The sequence below is a fragment of the Haliaeetus leucocephalus genome, unplaced genomic scaffold (assembly GCF_000737465.1).
Source record: "Haliaeetus leucocephalus isolate CR32 unplaced genomic scaffold, Haliaeetus_leucocephalus-4.0 Scaffold220, whole genome shotgun sequence".
In the NCBI taxonomy this organism is placed as follows: domain Eukaryota; kingdom Metazoa; phylum Chordata; class Aves; order Accipitriformes; family Accipitridae; genus Haliaeetus; species Haliaeetus leucocephalus.
The window spans coordinates 179,952-197,191 of NW_010972656.1; the positions used below are offsets into that span (position 1 = coordinate 179,952).

General features: G+C 37.6%; 1 protein-coding gene across 1 annotated transcript in view; it reads right to left on the bottom strand.

Annotated features, from left to right (window-relative positions):
* Window positions 1-17,240, bottom strand: part of INPP4B (inositol polyphosphate-4-phosphatase, type II, 105kDa) — a 297,867-nt gene that overhangs the window by 48,799 nt on the left and 231,828 nt on the right. Inside the window, exons 18-19 of the mRNA XM_010566942.1 lie at window positions 11,098-11,242; window positions 322-494 (exon numbers count right to left, since the gene is read on the bottom strand). Coding sequence (XP_010565244.1) covers window positions 322-494; window positions 11,098-11,242 — 318 coding nt within the window. The remainder of the gene's footprint in view (window positions 1-321; window positions 495-11,097; window positions 11,243-17,240) is intronic.

A 17,240-nucleotide genomic window follows, 5' to 3' on the forward strand; every position in this document is an offset into this window, starting at 1 on the left:
GGTGAGGATACTGGCATATAATCTAGGAAGACTAAAAATAGCTTTATGGATCCTTCTTTGTGCAAAAGGGAGATGAGGTAACCTTTTCCAGTCCATTGCAGATGTACTTCTCTGACTCAGTGATACAGTTACTATGGGTTTCCATTTACTCTTAATTTCTCTATCACATTATAAAATATTTAAGGGGATGTAATGGAAAATACATGAAAATATTGTGCTAAATTGAAAAAAACCCAACAAAAAAGAAAACCACAAACATTGGCATGAATAGTATGCTTAATTATAGCAACAGTAGGACATAAGTGACACAAGACAACCTACTGCTTGACTAAAGACGATGTCTCTTCTTAGCGTCAGCATCAAACATTGTGGCAAACCACAGGCAAGTTCCTGGAGCAGAACAAATGCCATTGATTGCTTCGCCCTGGTCACCACTTCTCCCATGCAGTCCTTCAGTGTAATCACCAGGGGGTAAAGCTGTTCATACCAGTCACCTAGAACAAGACAGATCATCTGTTCCAAGACAGAAAACTTGCAATGAAAATCCTTTTCAGAATGGGAAGAGGGCTGCAGTGGCTGTGTAGATCACCCTACACAATAAAATGACCCAGCAGCTCTATCCTAACCATTGCGGAACAGCAAACACCACCGGAGAATATGCTTAGAGGTAGGACTCCAGCTTACCACCAAGACTGGGGCTAAGTCCTTGGCCTGAATCCAACTATATCCTGAAAGAATGACTTTTTAACAGACCTAACTGCTCTGTAAAACTTGCATTAAAGTGTCATAATCAGAGCATATAGGGTTACATGTGAAAACTCATTAAGCACAAGATGAATACAGTGGAGATTAAGATCTCCTGTTCTTTCCAGTACTGACAAATTCCTATCTAAACAAGTGAAGTACCATCAAAAAAAAAAAAGTGTGAAGATCTTATATTTAAGAAAAAGTGGGTGCTGGAAGGCAAGAGAGAAGAACAAATAGATATCTGGAAGGATATTATCTGTTTAATGTATAGGCTGGAAAAATACTAACCTTCAGGTCACATTCCTTTTTAGCTTCTCTATAGTGTTCTCTTTAAATATTTAGAGATATTGAACTCATTATTTTTTCAGCTACTTCGAGCAGAGAGATTTAGAACTATTTTGTAATATGTTTTGCTCTGTTAAAATACATGGTAGGAATATCAGAAAAAAACAAGCTAGTGAAGTGCTTGAAAAATGGGACTCCTTAATACATTACAAATGAAACAAACTGATAACTAGGAATGGAGGAAAACCAGAACAGCTTACTCAAACTTGCCCAATTACCCAAGCTGTTCCTGAATTTTTCAGGATTTAATAAAACCAGACCTGCATTGTAGCTGCATATGGTTTTGCCTACCCCTTTAAGTTGAGCAAATAATAATAATAGAAAAAAAATAATCACCCTCCTTCAGAATCTACATCTCAGTTTCATTGTTATAGTTTAAAATGAAAGAGAAATCAACACCCTGGAAGAATCTATATAAAGATAGGGAGTGTAACTGACTTAATACACTCCATCACTGACTCATATTTTCTGTAGATTAGTGTAATTAAGGATCAATGATAATTAAAATCTGTTCCATTTAAATTGTAATTAGGTGGAAGATAACTGCACATTGTTTCAGGTAACATTCTGAGTCAGGCCAACGAAAGACTCATTAGTACTGAAGACATTCTATAGACGGGAAGACATAGCTGCCTGTTGCAAAGTCAATTTGGCTATGCACCAGAAAAATATGTAAATGAAAAAAACTGTAGCCAAGAACACTGGTGAGAACTTTGAATGCCAGGAGAAACAGCAAAAAAATAAGGCACAGGAAAGAGGAGATAAGAACAGGGACAGAGCAGTCACAGAGAACAACTTGGGTTCCTTTGCAAATAATGTCTTTGTGGTCAGACAACATGTGTTTTAACACAGTCATACATATTTAAGTGTGAGTAATACAGACAGAAGAACCATTCCCTGGAAAACAGCAGTTATGAAGTTAGAGGCATTGTGAACAAAACAGAACATAAGCCATCCCCCAGTTTCATGCTCCAGCAAAAAGAAGCAATTTTATACATGCCATTGACTAAGAGAGTACTGACACACTGCATGCCAAGGTCTGGTGTACACATTTTAAAGAGACTGCTGAAAAAATGGAGAGCTTGCAGAGGAGAGCTACCAAGATTTAGAGTTTAATCTCCTTAAGCCTATGAAAAAGGCTGAGCAGCAACTTCTTCATGAGGAGAAAATAACAAGTCCTAACGGGCATGTTTATTCTAGGGAATAAAAGCACAAGAACAACCAAAGGCTGGAGGCTGCTGTGAGACACAGGCAAATTTAGAAATAAGGTAGACAACAAGGTGTGACATACTAGAAGTCAGACTAGACAGACCAGACAATTTAACTCTCCTTTCAAGTCTTAAATTACAGTAATTTATTAAATTAATCGATAAGTAAATGCCAAGGAAAGCAACTGCAGCAGAATAAGATCAAAAGATGTAATGCACACTGAATCAGCGAACAGGGCTGTGTGTGATAAGAACAGAGCTTGTTGTCTGCTTCTGACTTGAGCAAATAATGAAAAAGATCATACCTGGCCACTTTAAAGTAGACCTGAAGGTACAGCTAATAGACATCTCTTCCACGTTCATGGGAAAGCAAAGCTGGATACAGACACAGCCAAGGATCTTGCAAGTACACTGACAGCCAGGGCAAGAGAGAAAGAGCTGAATTTCTAGAACTAGCCACACTTTGCGAACCTGCTATTACAATTTCAGGTTCTGTGGACAGGGCTAAAGAGCTTTACTTACGTTTTTTCATCGAAGAGGGGGTCACATACTGGCCACAAGTCACATAACACTTAGATCTGTTTCTACTCAGCTGCCACTTAACCAGTCAACCTGCACTGTGTATTTCTGCTTCTTTAGAAACTTTGTTTTTGTCCTTATTGAACGGCATCCTAATATTTCAGGGCTCCATTTCATCAAGATCCATTCTAATCCTGCTCCCATTGGTGCTTAAAACGTCTCCCAGCTTTAAGCATCTGCAAATTTTATAAGCATCATCCATATTTCATAAGCTAAGTCAGTAATAAAAATATTGAATAATACTGGACCCAGAACAAATGTAAGTGGATGGTACTTCATGCAGCCTTCCAGGTTGGCAGTAAACAACTGATAACTACCTTCCATTATGATTTTCCAAATTATTTTGCACATAACTTGTAGTAGCTTCAAGATCATTTTCTCACAAGGATTTTTTGGGGGAGACTACATGTTTGGAATACTAACTTACTAACATAAGTAATTTTTGTCAGTAATAGTTGCGTTAAGAAGGAATTCAAAGATTTGAAACTCTGAAGGCCATTTTTTCATTAAAGGACATTCATGCTAAATACATTAAAAATAAATCCTACTGAGTATTTAATGTCCCAAAGAATACAGAGCTTTATTTACATATGTATTTTACTTTGTAGAAAAAAATAAAAATTGTAAGTTTGTAGGAAACCTTACCCTAATGACTGAGGAAGGATAAATTATTTTATTATAGAATATAAATAGATTGTACTTGCCAAAAGGAAAGAAGATAAGACTATACCCCCGTGTGATTAAGTTATCAATAACAATCTTCTACTCCTTGCTCACACTGAAAATTCTTGTTCACAATTAGTAAGGATGTTCAGTCCCCAGAAGGTGGAGCTAGTTAGCAAATCTAGGAGAGGGATTGCATTGTTTCTTAAAAACAAAGTATTTATGAATGGACTAGTATATTCTCATGTTTATCCTTTTATTTTAAAGCAAGTTTAGTGTGTTAAAATCAAAATAAAAGGAGTATCACAGACAGGTCTCGGAAAAGACAACGCTAGGAAAAAAAAAATCTATATAGCTGCTCAATCTTTGGTCTGTTAAAATCGCTATATGTCACTTGTTATGCAGGATGTCCTGTTGCAAATACTCCAGCAAGAATATAAATCAGGGTCATTCATTAACAATGCACAAAGCTCCAAATATCCATCAGAAGCACTTACTTATAGCAAATACCGCAGCTTTTAAGTTGCTCCTTGAAACTGAGAAGCACTGTGAAACTGAAATTTATGAAACAAAAAAAAGCATTGTATTTTGAAGCTTACAAGTAAATTCAGTAGAATGTGGAAAATAAAATTGTCTTGTATGCAAGGGATAAATATAGCATATTAATAAAATTCATAAAGAGATATTATTTTTTAAAGGGAACTTTAAAATCCTGCTCTAAATTCAGGTTTAGATTATCCTGATCTAACTTGCCACAACATTGGTGATATGTGAGGATACTGCTTGGTTACGAGCTACTGCTTACACATCTAAAAGAGTTTGGAGAGAGGTGCAAGATGCCCTACAACTCCTCCCTCATGAGAAAACTGGCAGTAAGCTCAGAATCAGTTGTTGCTGTAGAGAAGATGCGGGGGGCCAACCGCGGCTCAGGACCTCTGCTCCTACAGAGACCGATGATGGCTTTGTAGAATCACTTAGGGAAGGGAATAGTACAAATTATTGCTTTTGTGTTTAACACATTCAAGGATTTACACACGTTGACACTTCAGGTGTCAAATTTCTTTTAAGTTAAAATTGCAAGATTTGCATCCTCAATGCAGCGGAAAATCCTTTGAAAAAGACTGAAGAATTAACTGAATGAGCAAACATCTCAGAAAAGACATTAGGAACAAGAACAGAAGCAACAAGGAGACTACAGGATGACTGTCAGGTCGCTAAAATGACAAGGGTAGCCTGTCCTGTTTGGAATGTTTAGCATCCAAACAAAAGAGTCAAAGCCTCCTGATTAAGCAAGGAAACTCAATTAAAAAAATTGTGCTCGTCAGCTGTTGGAAAGGAAACTAAAACAAGGCATAAAAGCCAAACACATTAAAATGGAAAATGGAAGGATGAAATTAAAAGAAGTAGCATCACTACTATGCAGTTAGTGTAAGATTAAAACAACAGACTGTGCAGCAAAGCACTGAGTAAATACTCCACTTCCATTGCTAATAGAGAGTTGTGGAAGTTCAGTTTATGAAAGGATTTGCCCTTTGGTTGCTGGAAAATGCCCTTCAGTCCCATGTTCTCTTAATCAACACGTCTGCACAGGCAAATGACCTGCTTAGCACCCAACTAGTCATTTCTACATGCTAATATTCAAGTTGCAATATGTCAAACTGCATGTTAAATTTGATAAAGCTTGGCAGAAAAGCAAGCTCCTGCTCTTTTCAAAGTCAGGCCCATTGAAGTGCTTATTAAAATGTGCTGGTAATCAAACAGAAAAAGCCCTAAGGCTTTGGAATAGCACTCCTATCTCCTTTTGCCCTGGTAACACAGGAAAAAGCCAATTCTGTCACCGCTGTCTGCACCACCTAAAAATCAGTGGAAATCTTTGATGGCTTCAAGTCACCTCAAAACTTAAATGGTTTGAAGTTAAAAGCTAAACATGGAATTAAAAGCAAGAAGAATGCATAATGTCATACTCTTAAAGGAACAGAGGTCCCTACAGAGGTATGGTAATGAACGTAATAGCAGCTACCCACGACTTACTTAACTTTTCACTGTAGCTAATCACTTATTCCCTTACTACCTGAACATACAAATAATCCATGATACGATTGAAATAACAAAGGTTAAACAATGTAAATGAGTTGTCTTGATATCAAAAAATGAACATTAGACAAACTCCATCTTAAGGAAAAAGGCAAGCAAAACAAACCAACACAAACCAGCAGCAAAGCCCTCAAAAACAGGTAGCACAAACAGCATGAAACAATTAACCCACAGAGTCTGAATTTACTCAGCTAGGATAGGAACATTCTTCTGATTTATCTTTTTTTAAGGGAGGTTTAAAAGCTGACTTAGTAGAGTTCATGTATTCAACTGTGCACCAGAAGAAGGTCAGCTTCCTATTTCTTCATCTTGCCGCTCAGCTCTTGTAGCTCAGTTTAACTCTAGTATGAGGGCTAGGCTCTTTGAGAAAGGATGAGGTTTTATGCTCATAACTCTGCAGCATTTCTCACAGGAACACCAAAACCCTGCATAAGGCTTCCTGGTATTTCTGCAGTTAATATAATAGCAGTCTACTTAGCACAGTTTGGGTGTCCAGAAGAACAATTTTGAATTCTTGGGGATTTATTATTCCATTGTAGCCATCTGAGATTTTCTACACTGTCACATGGATTAAGAGTGAAAATGGAAACCATCTAATCATACATACACAAGTGTCTCAGCAGCTTTACTCACAATGGAAACAGAAAAAGAAGGCAATGGCAATAGCAGACATGAAGCTAACGAAATCTAATATACTCAAAACATAGGAGTAATGGATAACCCTTGCTCTAGAAGTGTTGTGCACCTAAATATTCTGATGTATTGTTTATATAATAGTTTGTTGATTTAGTTAAATAGTCTTCCTTTCCATTACACATTTTTAAGCTTCCGTCAATAGCTGAACTACTTGGAGATAGTACTGCTGAAGGGGTAGTCTTATATGCTGCGCTACATATAGCCCAGTTAAGGACCCTACCAAAAAGAGAAGGATGGTACAAAAGTGAGAGGAAAAAGAAAAAAATGTGCAGAAACAGAGCTGATGCAAAAATAAGCTTAAGAGAACAGGAAAGAAAAATGTGAGGAAAAGGAAGGGAAGAAAAAGGTTTTCAGAACTGTTTTTGTTTCCTCAAAATAAAAAACATCTGCTACTCAAGCGAACAATGACCAAGGGAGAATTTTTCATTTTCCTGACTAAATGATAACTTACAGTAAAAGCTCTTCTCCTGAAGATGCAAACAAAACTGGAACACGGTTTTAGTTCACATTTCTATCAGTATTGCATTGGGAGGGATGCACTGAAAGGATGCAGTGCCCATCCCTAGGGCACTGAAAGACAGAAAGGTTTAATCTATACTTATGGAGTCCCCACCAGGTATCAGATTACTTGAGAAAAATTAACCCACATATGCCTGTAGCAATGTGGCTATGAATAGAGGTTTTCCTTCATTCCAGCTAGGAAATATGGCACCATTCCCCAGGTGCTCTTTGCTGCCTACGCTGAAGGTTACCATTGGCCCATTCATCTGCCCAGCAGCAGAGTTTACAGTTCCGTAATTCACTTCAGGCAAAATCCAGGTGCAATCACACCGCCAACTTAAATTTTCTTGAAATAATGTGGTGGATTTTGTATGTAGCAAATTAGGGAGTACTCACACAGAGCCAGCAGAGGAATGGCTGGGTGATAGTTCTGATGGTGTGGTACAAGGAGCAGATGAAAACAACAGCTTCTTTTAGCAGCACAGCTAAGCATGGAGATCTGTCAGGGGCTGTGTAAGCATAAAAGCAAACTACTGTGTTTCACTGGCACCTCTAATGCTGCAGGACAGGCTTTCACATTCTGTCTCCAGTGGAAAATGAAAAGGCAAAAATAAAAAGAATTTAATGTTGTCAAGTAGTTCTCCAAGGCAAACCAGCCTAGAGTTAAAAGAATAAAAAAACCCCCTCTCCTTTAAAATCCGTCTACTCTTCCTGATTTATCCTGCAGAGAAATCATAATCCTGCAACTGATGAAACCATAGCATGTTACCTTGGTAACTGATAACTCAAATTCAGTCTTAAGAATACACTCAAAGGTCAGACTGCATGAAAAGTTAGGCTTAAGAGGGTATAATTCATGTTGAAAGGTAAGTACAAGAAAAGAGTGCCACCGAGATTTCTGATTACAAAGATTCCATACAATAAATATAAGCATGAAGAATAAGATCACACAATGTCAACACTGAGACTGCAAATATAAACCTATCTTGGAAAGCTCTGAATATACGTTATGACAACATCTATAGTTATAGGAATATGCTATTGCATCAAATTATTGTTGTAACATTTTCTACCATCTAAAAAAACCGTGCCTGCATTCTTTGACATCTTCTTCATTGTTATATGCTAGGAAAAAAATTGCATTAAGCCAGTCAGGTTCACCAATATAAGCAAACATTTCATCCCATACTTTAAGGCATACTTTTTAATGTTTTGGTCAAAACCCTGGGTATTCCCCATTTTTCTTACAAACAGCAGCACAACTTTTCTTAGGATCAACTCCAGCACTGAAGCAGTTTCACACTCAAAGATCTATCTGTGCCCATACATTTGCAGTGTTAATGAAACATGTTATGCTCAAATTATGGCATAATATATAATCGCAAGATAAGCAAGCTTTTCACACGTGCAAGGTTTGTGAATTGTATATAGCATAACATTCTGTAAGTTCAGAAATGTATCTATGGGTGTAAACACTGTATGATTTTATATCTAGGAAAAAGTTATGAACCCATACAACCAGGCTTCAAATATAAAATGGAGCAGGATTAAGGCAGAATTTATAAGCCTATACTTCGAATCTCAACCTCCATATAGGCACTTCGCGGTCATCCTGAGGGCTTCATGTCAAACTTCAGAGAGGGAGTTGCAGAGAAAAACAAACATATAAACCCATACTCTCATAGTGAAGTCAAGCATGAAGAATTCTGGCCCCAGAGGCAATGGTTTTGAAAACCATTAGGCAACTAACTCTGGCACACACCTGGATGGTTCTTCAGAAAGCTCCATCTTTTAAGTTAGTCCTATAAAAGAAAGCAATTTTAAAAGGTCTCATTTCTACATGACCTTGAAAGTCCTATAAGCTGTCAAAGGCACTGCATGATGCTTTCGTGAAAACATCATTAGGAAATGATGTCTTCCTCAAAAAGTAGGATGTGAAAACAAAGCGATCTGCCCCACAAATCTCCTGCCATTTCCATGTGATGGGGTGTTGCAGAACACTCAGCACAACTCAACAGAAGGACTGACTGCTCTCACAGAAGGGAACTTGTACTTATTCAAGGGAAATGAGGAAGGCCTTAAATGAGGGAGAGAGAAGAATTCATTCCAGTGTCATAACATCCTGATATTTTTTGTGTCCTTGGCCTGTCAGCTCCAGAAGACAACTCCTCAGCTAAATGAAACACATCTATAATTTTCTAACCATTACAATTATCATTATTGTTTTGCAAGAGGTACCTTTCATTCTATTTGATGACCGCTTATTACAGTACTTAAAAGAAAGTAACTTTTAAGTTTTATTGGCTTTGTGAGCTAAAAGCTTTAACCAATATTTCATTTTCCTATGTAGGGTGTGAGCCTGAATCAAAGCTAAGAGCACACTTTTTTATAACTACCATGAAAGACTCAAATGGACTGGTTAAATACATTTCATGGCTTATACAGAGTAATAGAGGACATGTTCAGAAGGTTGAAGAGAGTGAAGGAAAATCTGTAAACATTCATGTTGCTAAGCATGTCAGAAAGCATCCAAAAAGAATTATCCTAAATCATTACTTTTTTCAGACTGGGGAGGGAGGGGGAAATGTGAAGTTTTGTTCCATAACTATGGAATACAGATAAAAACCAGTACATGCATGTCTGTGTACACACACACACAAATGCACTGCAGTAACTGGGGGGAAGTTTGGGTGAAAGCGTACTACTACTATACCTGCAAAACATTTCTAATAGACATACTGTATTTCTGCTAACTATAGCAGAAAAGCTTGTTAGCTCCAGGGGGAAGAGACGGGCACTAGGCACAAGAACAAATATTCAATTTTATCTTTTAATCAAAATCAGTATGCTTTGGTTCACTTTCTAAAGATTCTTTCAAGCTGACAAGTACACCTACCTCACTGTTGCATATTTGTACCTTCTTATCCGAAAAAGGTCTGAAAAATGTAGAAAGCTAATTGTGTTGATACTTTGCATCTGCAAGCCTTCACTAGAGAACAAAGATGATACCATCTATGTCTCTAACATTATAGGGATACTTGCCTGGTAGACAGAAACTCAGAGAGGCAAGCAGATAAGAAATACTCTGGTCTCTGGACTATTCATACAAAAACAAGACCAACACATCTGGCACTGAAAACAAGTATTCCAGGATGCCAGCACAAATCTCTCATACCGGTAAAAATACTGACATTGCAGCTCCATTAAAAAATCAATACTACAACCAAAATCTATTGCACGAAGATCACCAGTACTATGCAAATGATATACAGCTGAAAAAATAGTTTTAATTCTTGTTATGTAAGAAATTACAAATGAGTTCAATAACTTTAAAATCCTTGATATAAAATCATGTCATTAAAACCTGGGGGAAGGTAAGAACATGTAAAGGAAAATATAGGATAAAATATGCAATTAAAAAAAAAAGCCATAATTATACAAAGCTCCATAAAATAAAGTGTTTGTGGTGGTTTTGTTGTTTGGTGTGTGGGGGGGTTCATTTGTTTAACTGAAGAGCGGCACAAGGGTTGGTTCTGATTTCCTTATATTTGCACTACTACCACTATCACTAACGAGCTGTTTCATTTGTTGCAACACACTTGCACATCAGAAAGTCTTGTCAGACTTATGAAGCAGATATAATCTATGCTTAGCAAAAGCAACAATGAATGTAGCCATAGGAGATCAGAAGATTTGGTGACAAGGACCTGCTGTGGACAGTTTTCTTCGCATCATCTCATGGAATCACTCTACTTCTCCTTCAGTATTGACACAGTTTGACGACTGTATTCAGGGGAAAATGAATTTTAGCAAATCAGAAAACAAAACTTAGTATATCACTTCAGAAAAGTGGAGGGATTTACAGGAGAATGACACTGAAACAATGTTCACCTTTCATTACAAGTTTCCTATGGGGTAAGACACACTCAATTTTTTTTTTTTTTTTGTCAAAATGGTATATTCAAGTAAAATGTAAAATAAATTAAACTACATCAGCCATCAAAGGAAAACATTGTGGTTTCAAAAGGTTTTCATTGTAGCACAAAACATTGAGCATGGCAAGCAGTTTGAGCACACAGTGGAGCTGTAATTTGATAAATAGCCTTCCATCATTCAAGGCTACAACTGTGCAAAACCTTGCTATCAGCACTCTCATCAAAGATAGTATTAACTCTTCTGTATATGATTTTTCTGTGACTTTTTCCATTTTTATTTTTATTTATTCTAGTCAATGATTAAAAAAAAAAAAAGCAACATTGCTTACCACCTGTATGCAACACATTGCAATCTGCTGCTGAAGGGTCATTTTCACCCTCTTTAATGTTGCTCACACTGTCTTTTTCAAGTAGTCTGTCCACCATGGCAATGACGCAGTTTAAACTCTTTCCCACATTGGCCCACACCCTGTCCTGAAAAGAGCATAATTATCACTGCACATTACTGAAGAAGGAAAAAAAAAAAAAGACAATACTAACTTCTTATTAACATCTTAAAGTGGAGACAGAGACATGCAAATTGCTAGAAATATTACTAGACGTATTAGGTGTCAGCATATTACCATTTTTCAGCCTACTACCAACTTAAGCCTTTTTCATGGAGTTTTTTTCTTGCAGTGTAAATGACTGAACTAAAACTGTTTGGGTTTTTTAGACACTGGAAAACATGTGTGCTTCAAACTCTACATGTAAATGCATGCGAAGTTTCAGGTCCAATCACAAGGAACTAAGCGGTTTGTCTATTTGAAATAATACAGTAAGAACGTAGACATTCAAAGCCTTGCCAAATCAAATCTCGTGTGCAACTGCCAGTTTTGCCAAAGTACTCCACAACCTCTTTTCGATAATTTTACATACGCTCTATTTTATTACATCAGTTACTCTGTTAAAGCAAATGTAAAATTGAAGGACTAGAATTAGAAACTCGCTTGTCATGAGATGTTTATTAGGTAACACAATTTCAGATTCGTTCTTCACCTCTCACACAAACAGCAACCATCACACTTAACTGAGTTTATAATAAATATGAGAATTACAGAAGTAATAGAGTGATAGAAGAAATTCTGCACAAGCAGAGAACAAAAAGGATAATGTGGCATGAAGGAAAGAGCTGTTATGGAACAGAGCTACAGGAAGGGTCCTTCAGGTGCTGGATGCTGCAGAAATCAAAGCTCTTGCACCTACTATTGTGGGGCTGAATAAGAAAGAGGAAAAAATGAAGCCATACAAGAAGTGAGGCTGTACGCAAGGCTAGCAAGCAGACTAAAACCAAAACATAACAAACCCACCAAAAAACCCCATGTACATGTTTTAATTGCTGAGTCATTCTGAAACTAATGCAGAGCAACCAGAGTTTGCTTGAGGGTTAAAAATGGGAAAATAATATCACTGCTCTTCTTTCTACTTCATGATATAATAGCCAGAAGCATTATGTATACATCAGGCCTTGAGGTGTAAAAATGGATTTGCAAAAGACAAGAGAGAAGCTTAAAGAACACTGAAAACTCAGAGAAATACCACAGTTCCATATAAACGGTAACACTTGGAAGTTGGGTGAAGGCAAAGTTAGAACTACTAGTAAGGCAAACATTTAAGGTAAGATTTATTTTTAATTACATGCCACACTTCTTGGGCCGCTATCCTGACTAGAGGGATCCAATCTTTCCCTGTTCCCTCCACTTGAGGGCACACCCTGTGACAAGTGGGCATCCTGCCCTGAAGGACATGACATGGTCCTGCAGACAGCAGCAGGTACTTGCTCAGTCTGGATGACAGCAAGACAGATCCTTCTCCTCCAGCTCCCCAAACCTGAGTCCTGGAAAGATCTTGTAGGGCTGCCTTAAGGACCAGTGAGTATCTAGTGTTATATGTGGATGTAGAAACTATGGTTTGATGTTCTCCCTAGGTAAACCCATGCCTTAACCGTACTATAAAAAAGGTATTGTTGATTTACAAGAGGCAAGAAGCTGGTCACTCTCATGCAGAGCTGCATTTAATCCCCAAATTATTTTTTTAAAGCGCTGCATGTACAATGCAACAAGCGGAAATATCTGCACCTCTATGTGTGAAACAAACCATTAGACACATGACTGACTCTCTGACAGCCACATGTGTAGAAACAACTTAAAGCCAAAAACAGAGGACAGGTATAGATTCCTTCAAAAGTTTCATCCTGCATGTACCTCAAGCGTTCCTGAAAAACATTTAGAATATGGGTGAAATGACTGATTTCCACCACCCACAAGTATTTTTGGGAAAAGGATTCTATGAAGAGCAATGAAATACAGCAGATAGTAAAAATTTTGGCCCCAAATAGCTGCAAGTTTTACTACAGAGTAGCAGGGAACTTCAGGCCTTCTAGTCACTGAAGTTGCTGAGGTATACGAACTCAAGTTTCTCAGCGTGGCTGCAGCAACGTAATTTCCCTTTCCTCCCTCTGCTGGGGGAGTTTAATCCCAACACAGATTGTTAAACTCTTAAGGAGCATCTGGAGTTATTGCACAAGCAACACAAATACGATCCTTTGTTTTATTTAGGAAAGAATACTTTCTTCTTTTCAAACCAACTATTAACCCAGCTTTGAGATGATGTCTATACAATATTCACATAAACATTCCCTGAGGGTTTAGAAGCAAAACTCAAAAACATCTGTTGACAAGAAGCTCACTCTTATTATCACATATCTGGCTTTTTACCTATGGGCAAGTGAAAGGGAGCGAGGGCCTGTCCCACAGCTCTTTTTCTCCACGCAGGAGGTTCTTGGGATTAGAAGCTATCATTATAGGCAGAGAGAAAGAATAGATGTATATATTGTTCATTGCAACGTTATTCCGTCTGCACCAAAGATGGCCAAATTTTTCCAAGAGGGCTGCTGAAATTCTGCAGTTTGGTAAGAACAATTCTTGAGTAAAAATGCAGTTTCCAGTCAATGAAAATTAAGTGACTCCCTATTATGCTCCATGAGAAGAAATCCATCCATTTCACATTCTTTGTCATCCCTTACTATTCCCATAATGTTTTCCTGTAGCCTAGCACATTTTCCACCCACCTTTCACTTTCTTAAACAGTCTATTTTCAATTTGCATAAGAACTACCTCACAAGTGATCATTTTGCAGCATGTGCCAGGTTAAAGGACAAAATACACCCAGTAAGCATTCTTATAAGCCCTCTGTGTGAAGTGAGGCATCAGAAGAAATTAAGTCTTATTTCTTGATATACTGAAGTACTAAGACCCTAGATTCCTAAGCAGGATGCTTCTCCCCAATACCAGTTTTCCCACCAGTTGCTGTGGAGCTAATTGGATGGTAAGCTTACTACTGTGGTGTGAAATAAGAGAAACAAGGCCTCTGGCTCCCTCTCATTACTGCTTCTTTAAGCTCGAAAGTCAAGCAATGACAGGGAAGGTGGAAATCTGTAACAGAGCTTCACCCTGCTGGGACAAGTCAGACTGGGACAAGACAATGACACACTGACATCTACTTCTTCCAAATTTCAGAAGCCATTTAGGACACCAAGGAGTCCCAGCACACGTGGCTAGGTGTTGCTAGTTAGAAATGGCCATAGTTGCACTTCTCTTGTTGCTTCTGCTGTGGCACTGGCAGGCGTGCATGCATACTCATAATGATCTCCATGAAAAGCTAGGCCTTGGCATCACAGAAAGCTGGGCACTTTTCTTAGGACATTTAAAAATGAACCTGTAAAATAATTCTTTTTCATCCACCCAATTAAAAAAAAAAAAGTAATTCATTTCCATCCACTCTGAAAGTATCATTAAAAGGCAATTCAACTCCCTCATTTCAGAGAGCAGGAGTAGAAACTATTTTTCTGTCATTGTATCTGACCAGATGTCTTCCTCCTAAGCACTGCTGGCCAGTGGAGTCCCAGAGGCTGCCTTTTTGTTTTTAAAGGATTCTCAGGCTTTCTAAATTCACTGCAGAGCTCCTCAGTCACCTCTTGTCCTTCCGTATATACCACTACCATTGCGTGCTGTACTTGTGCCAAGTATGACACAGCAACTGCATTCCCCAGTGCTCTGAAGATACTGTGTCTCCTTCACGTGGGCTGATAGCCATATATTACCTTAAGGCCCTTTTGAGATACGAGCATAGATAAAGCAATTATCCTCACTAATGTGCATGATTAACACCCTCTTGCGATGTGACAGTGCTTTGGAATGGAATATATATCATGCACAGCTCATTATTTCAGACCTGTGTCTGAGTACCATATCAGTATTTGTACATAACTTATTGGAAATGCCATTTTATCTGTTCTTTGTAGCTCCAACCACGCTAAGTAGTCAGTCAGAAATGTAGAGCAGAAACAGCTCCAAGTGGCAATGTGCCCACCTTTTCTTGTATTATACATGACAACATGCTTTGTTCCCTCCTGCAGGGAGGTTCTAGGATAGCAGAAGCAGCAGGCAAGAGAAGAGAATATCTACCCAGAGGCAATCTAAGACTCTGAAGTTAAATATTTTTCCTTCAACAGTAATGCTTTAACTACTGCCTACGTGTAGTGCACCAATATAAATAGCCCAATCCATACCGCTGTCAGTTACTCTGGGATGAATATTTGTACTTGATATCAAAGAAGAGAGGTGCAACATAGTATTGCTGTTGAGAAGGCAGATTTTTGGAAAACACTGATCACTCAGTGAAAGGGCACCCTGCACAGTTAAGAAATTGGGCGTTATTCCTTAAAGATAAATTTGGATGCTAGGGAAGGGGGTGGATCTTACCTAGTTTTTAAACACTGCCTTGAATTCACTTTCATGATGGTCATAAGATAATGCAGTCGTTGGAAGTTGATGGAACAGGGTCAGCTTAAAGAGTTGCTGGATGTCACTGATTTGGATTTCAGGCAAAACTAAAATTGAAATTCTAATTGTAAAATGCAACTCTAGTGCTTGATAATAGTGGGGGAAGAAAAAAAGCAACAAAGGATATAGTACTGTGCATAAAAAGCAATGTATCTCAAAGTTTTTTTCCTTTATAGTTGGCTTTCAGAGTAGATTAAGCATTTTTTTCAAATTTTAATCTTTCTCTTTTCATCATGCTAATGACAATTTGATCATTAAAACTTGCATTATTCATTATCTCCATTGACAGAAGGAACTGAAAAATAACAGAAGCCCAATCTTTCAAATTTAGAAAAACCCCAAAATTTCTCTAAGATTTATACTCTCAAGTTTGACAGTGACTGGCTCAGTTTAACTCAGAAAATACTTAAATATATACTTAATTTTAATCAAGCAGGTAATCTTACTAATTCAGCAGAAAAAAAAATAGATACGCTTTAAACTAATGTGCTTATATATTTTAATAGATGAGGACCAAGCACCTGGCAGAATAAATTTAAAAAAAAAAAAAAATCAATAATGAAATACAGTAAAGCTAGCTTCTCTGCAGGGACAGAAGTACTAAATTAAACTACAACTTGGACAAAACCCCCATTTTTCCAATGCAAAATTTCTCCCTTTTATCAAATCTATTGTGACATTTATTTTTCTGAATGTTTCGACAGCTGGAAACAAACATTTTGGCTTTCATTTCAAGGAAAGAAGAACCATTCTAGCCCCTCAGGTTGTTGAGAAAACATGAAGTGAAGTCAAGGCTCTAAAACCAGAAGACAAATAAAAGACTGACTGACTTATTTATTGTTTAAATCTCATGACTACTTAATGTATGGGGTTGGAGAATTGTCTTTTCTCTAGAAGAAATATATTCTTCTTCCCTTATTTGTGGTAGTAATAAAAATTACAGTTCAGGTGTAAGTAGTGCAGCTCACACAAGATATTAATTATTTACAATAGAGATTAATATACTGGCATCCTTTACATTTATGAGAATACAGTGATGAACTGAAAGTATGAGCCTGAACTGAATAAAAATAGTTTCAGTTCAGGGTGTATGTAACAAAGAAGCAGAACTATTATGAACTCATCCATCAAAATAATTAATTTACAAAATCTCAGCCATATAAATAATACAAATCTTTGAAATATATGCTAAGAAGGTTAAAACCTAAAAGCCATGTTTCATTCTTTTATGCAATCTCAGACATCCTCTAAGAACAGAGTCTAAGCGAAAACAGCTCTGTTTTGCTGCAGGTTAATTCATGTGTATTTAAACTATTTATATTCAGCCGGGGGGCCGGGGGGGCATAGCATATGCTGTTCCAGTCTCTTTAAATCTGCCTAACTAGCAAAAGGAACTCAAGTAAGAGCAAAGAAAGACTATTTTCCTGTCTAGGCAAGAAGATAATCATCATCCCCACTGTTACATGCACAACCAAGCAGTCACACAGAAGCACACTGTACTTAGGAAAAGTCTTTCAAGTTAGTTTCAAAATATACAACGAATCTGAAAAATATTATTTCATGGTTTTGCACTCCTACCCCCCTTCCCC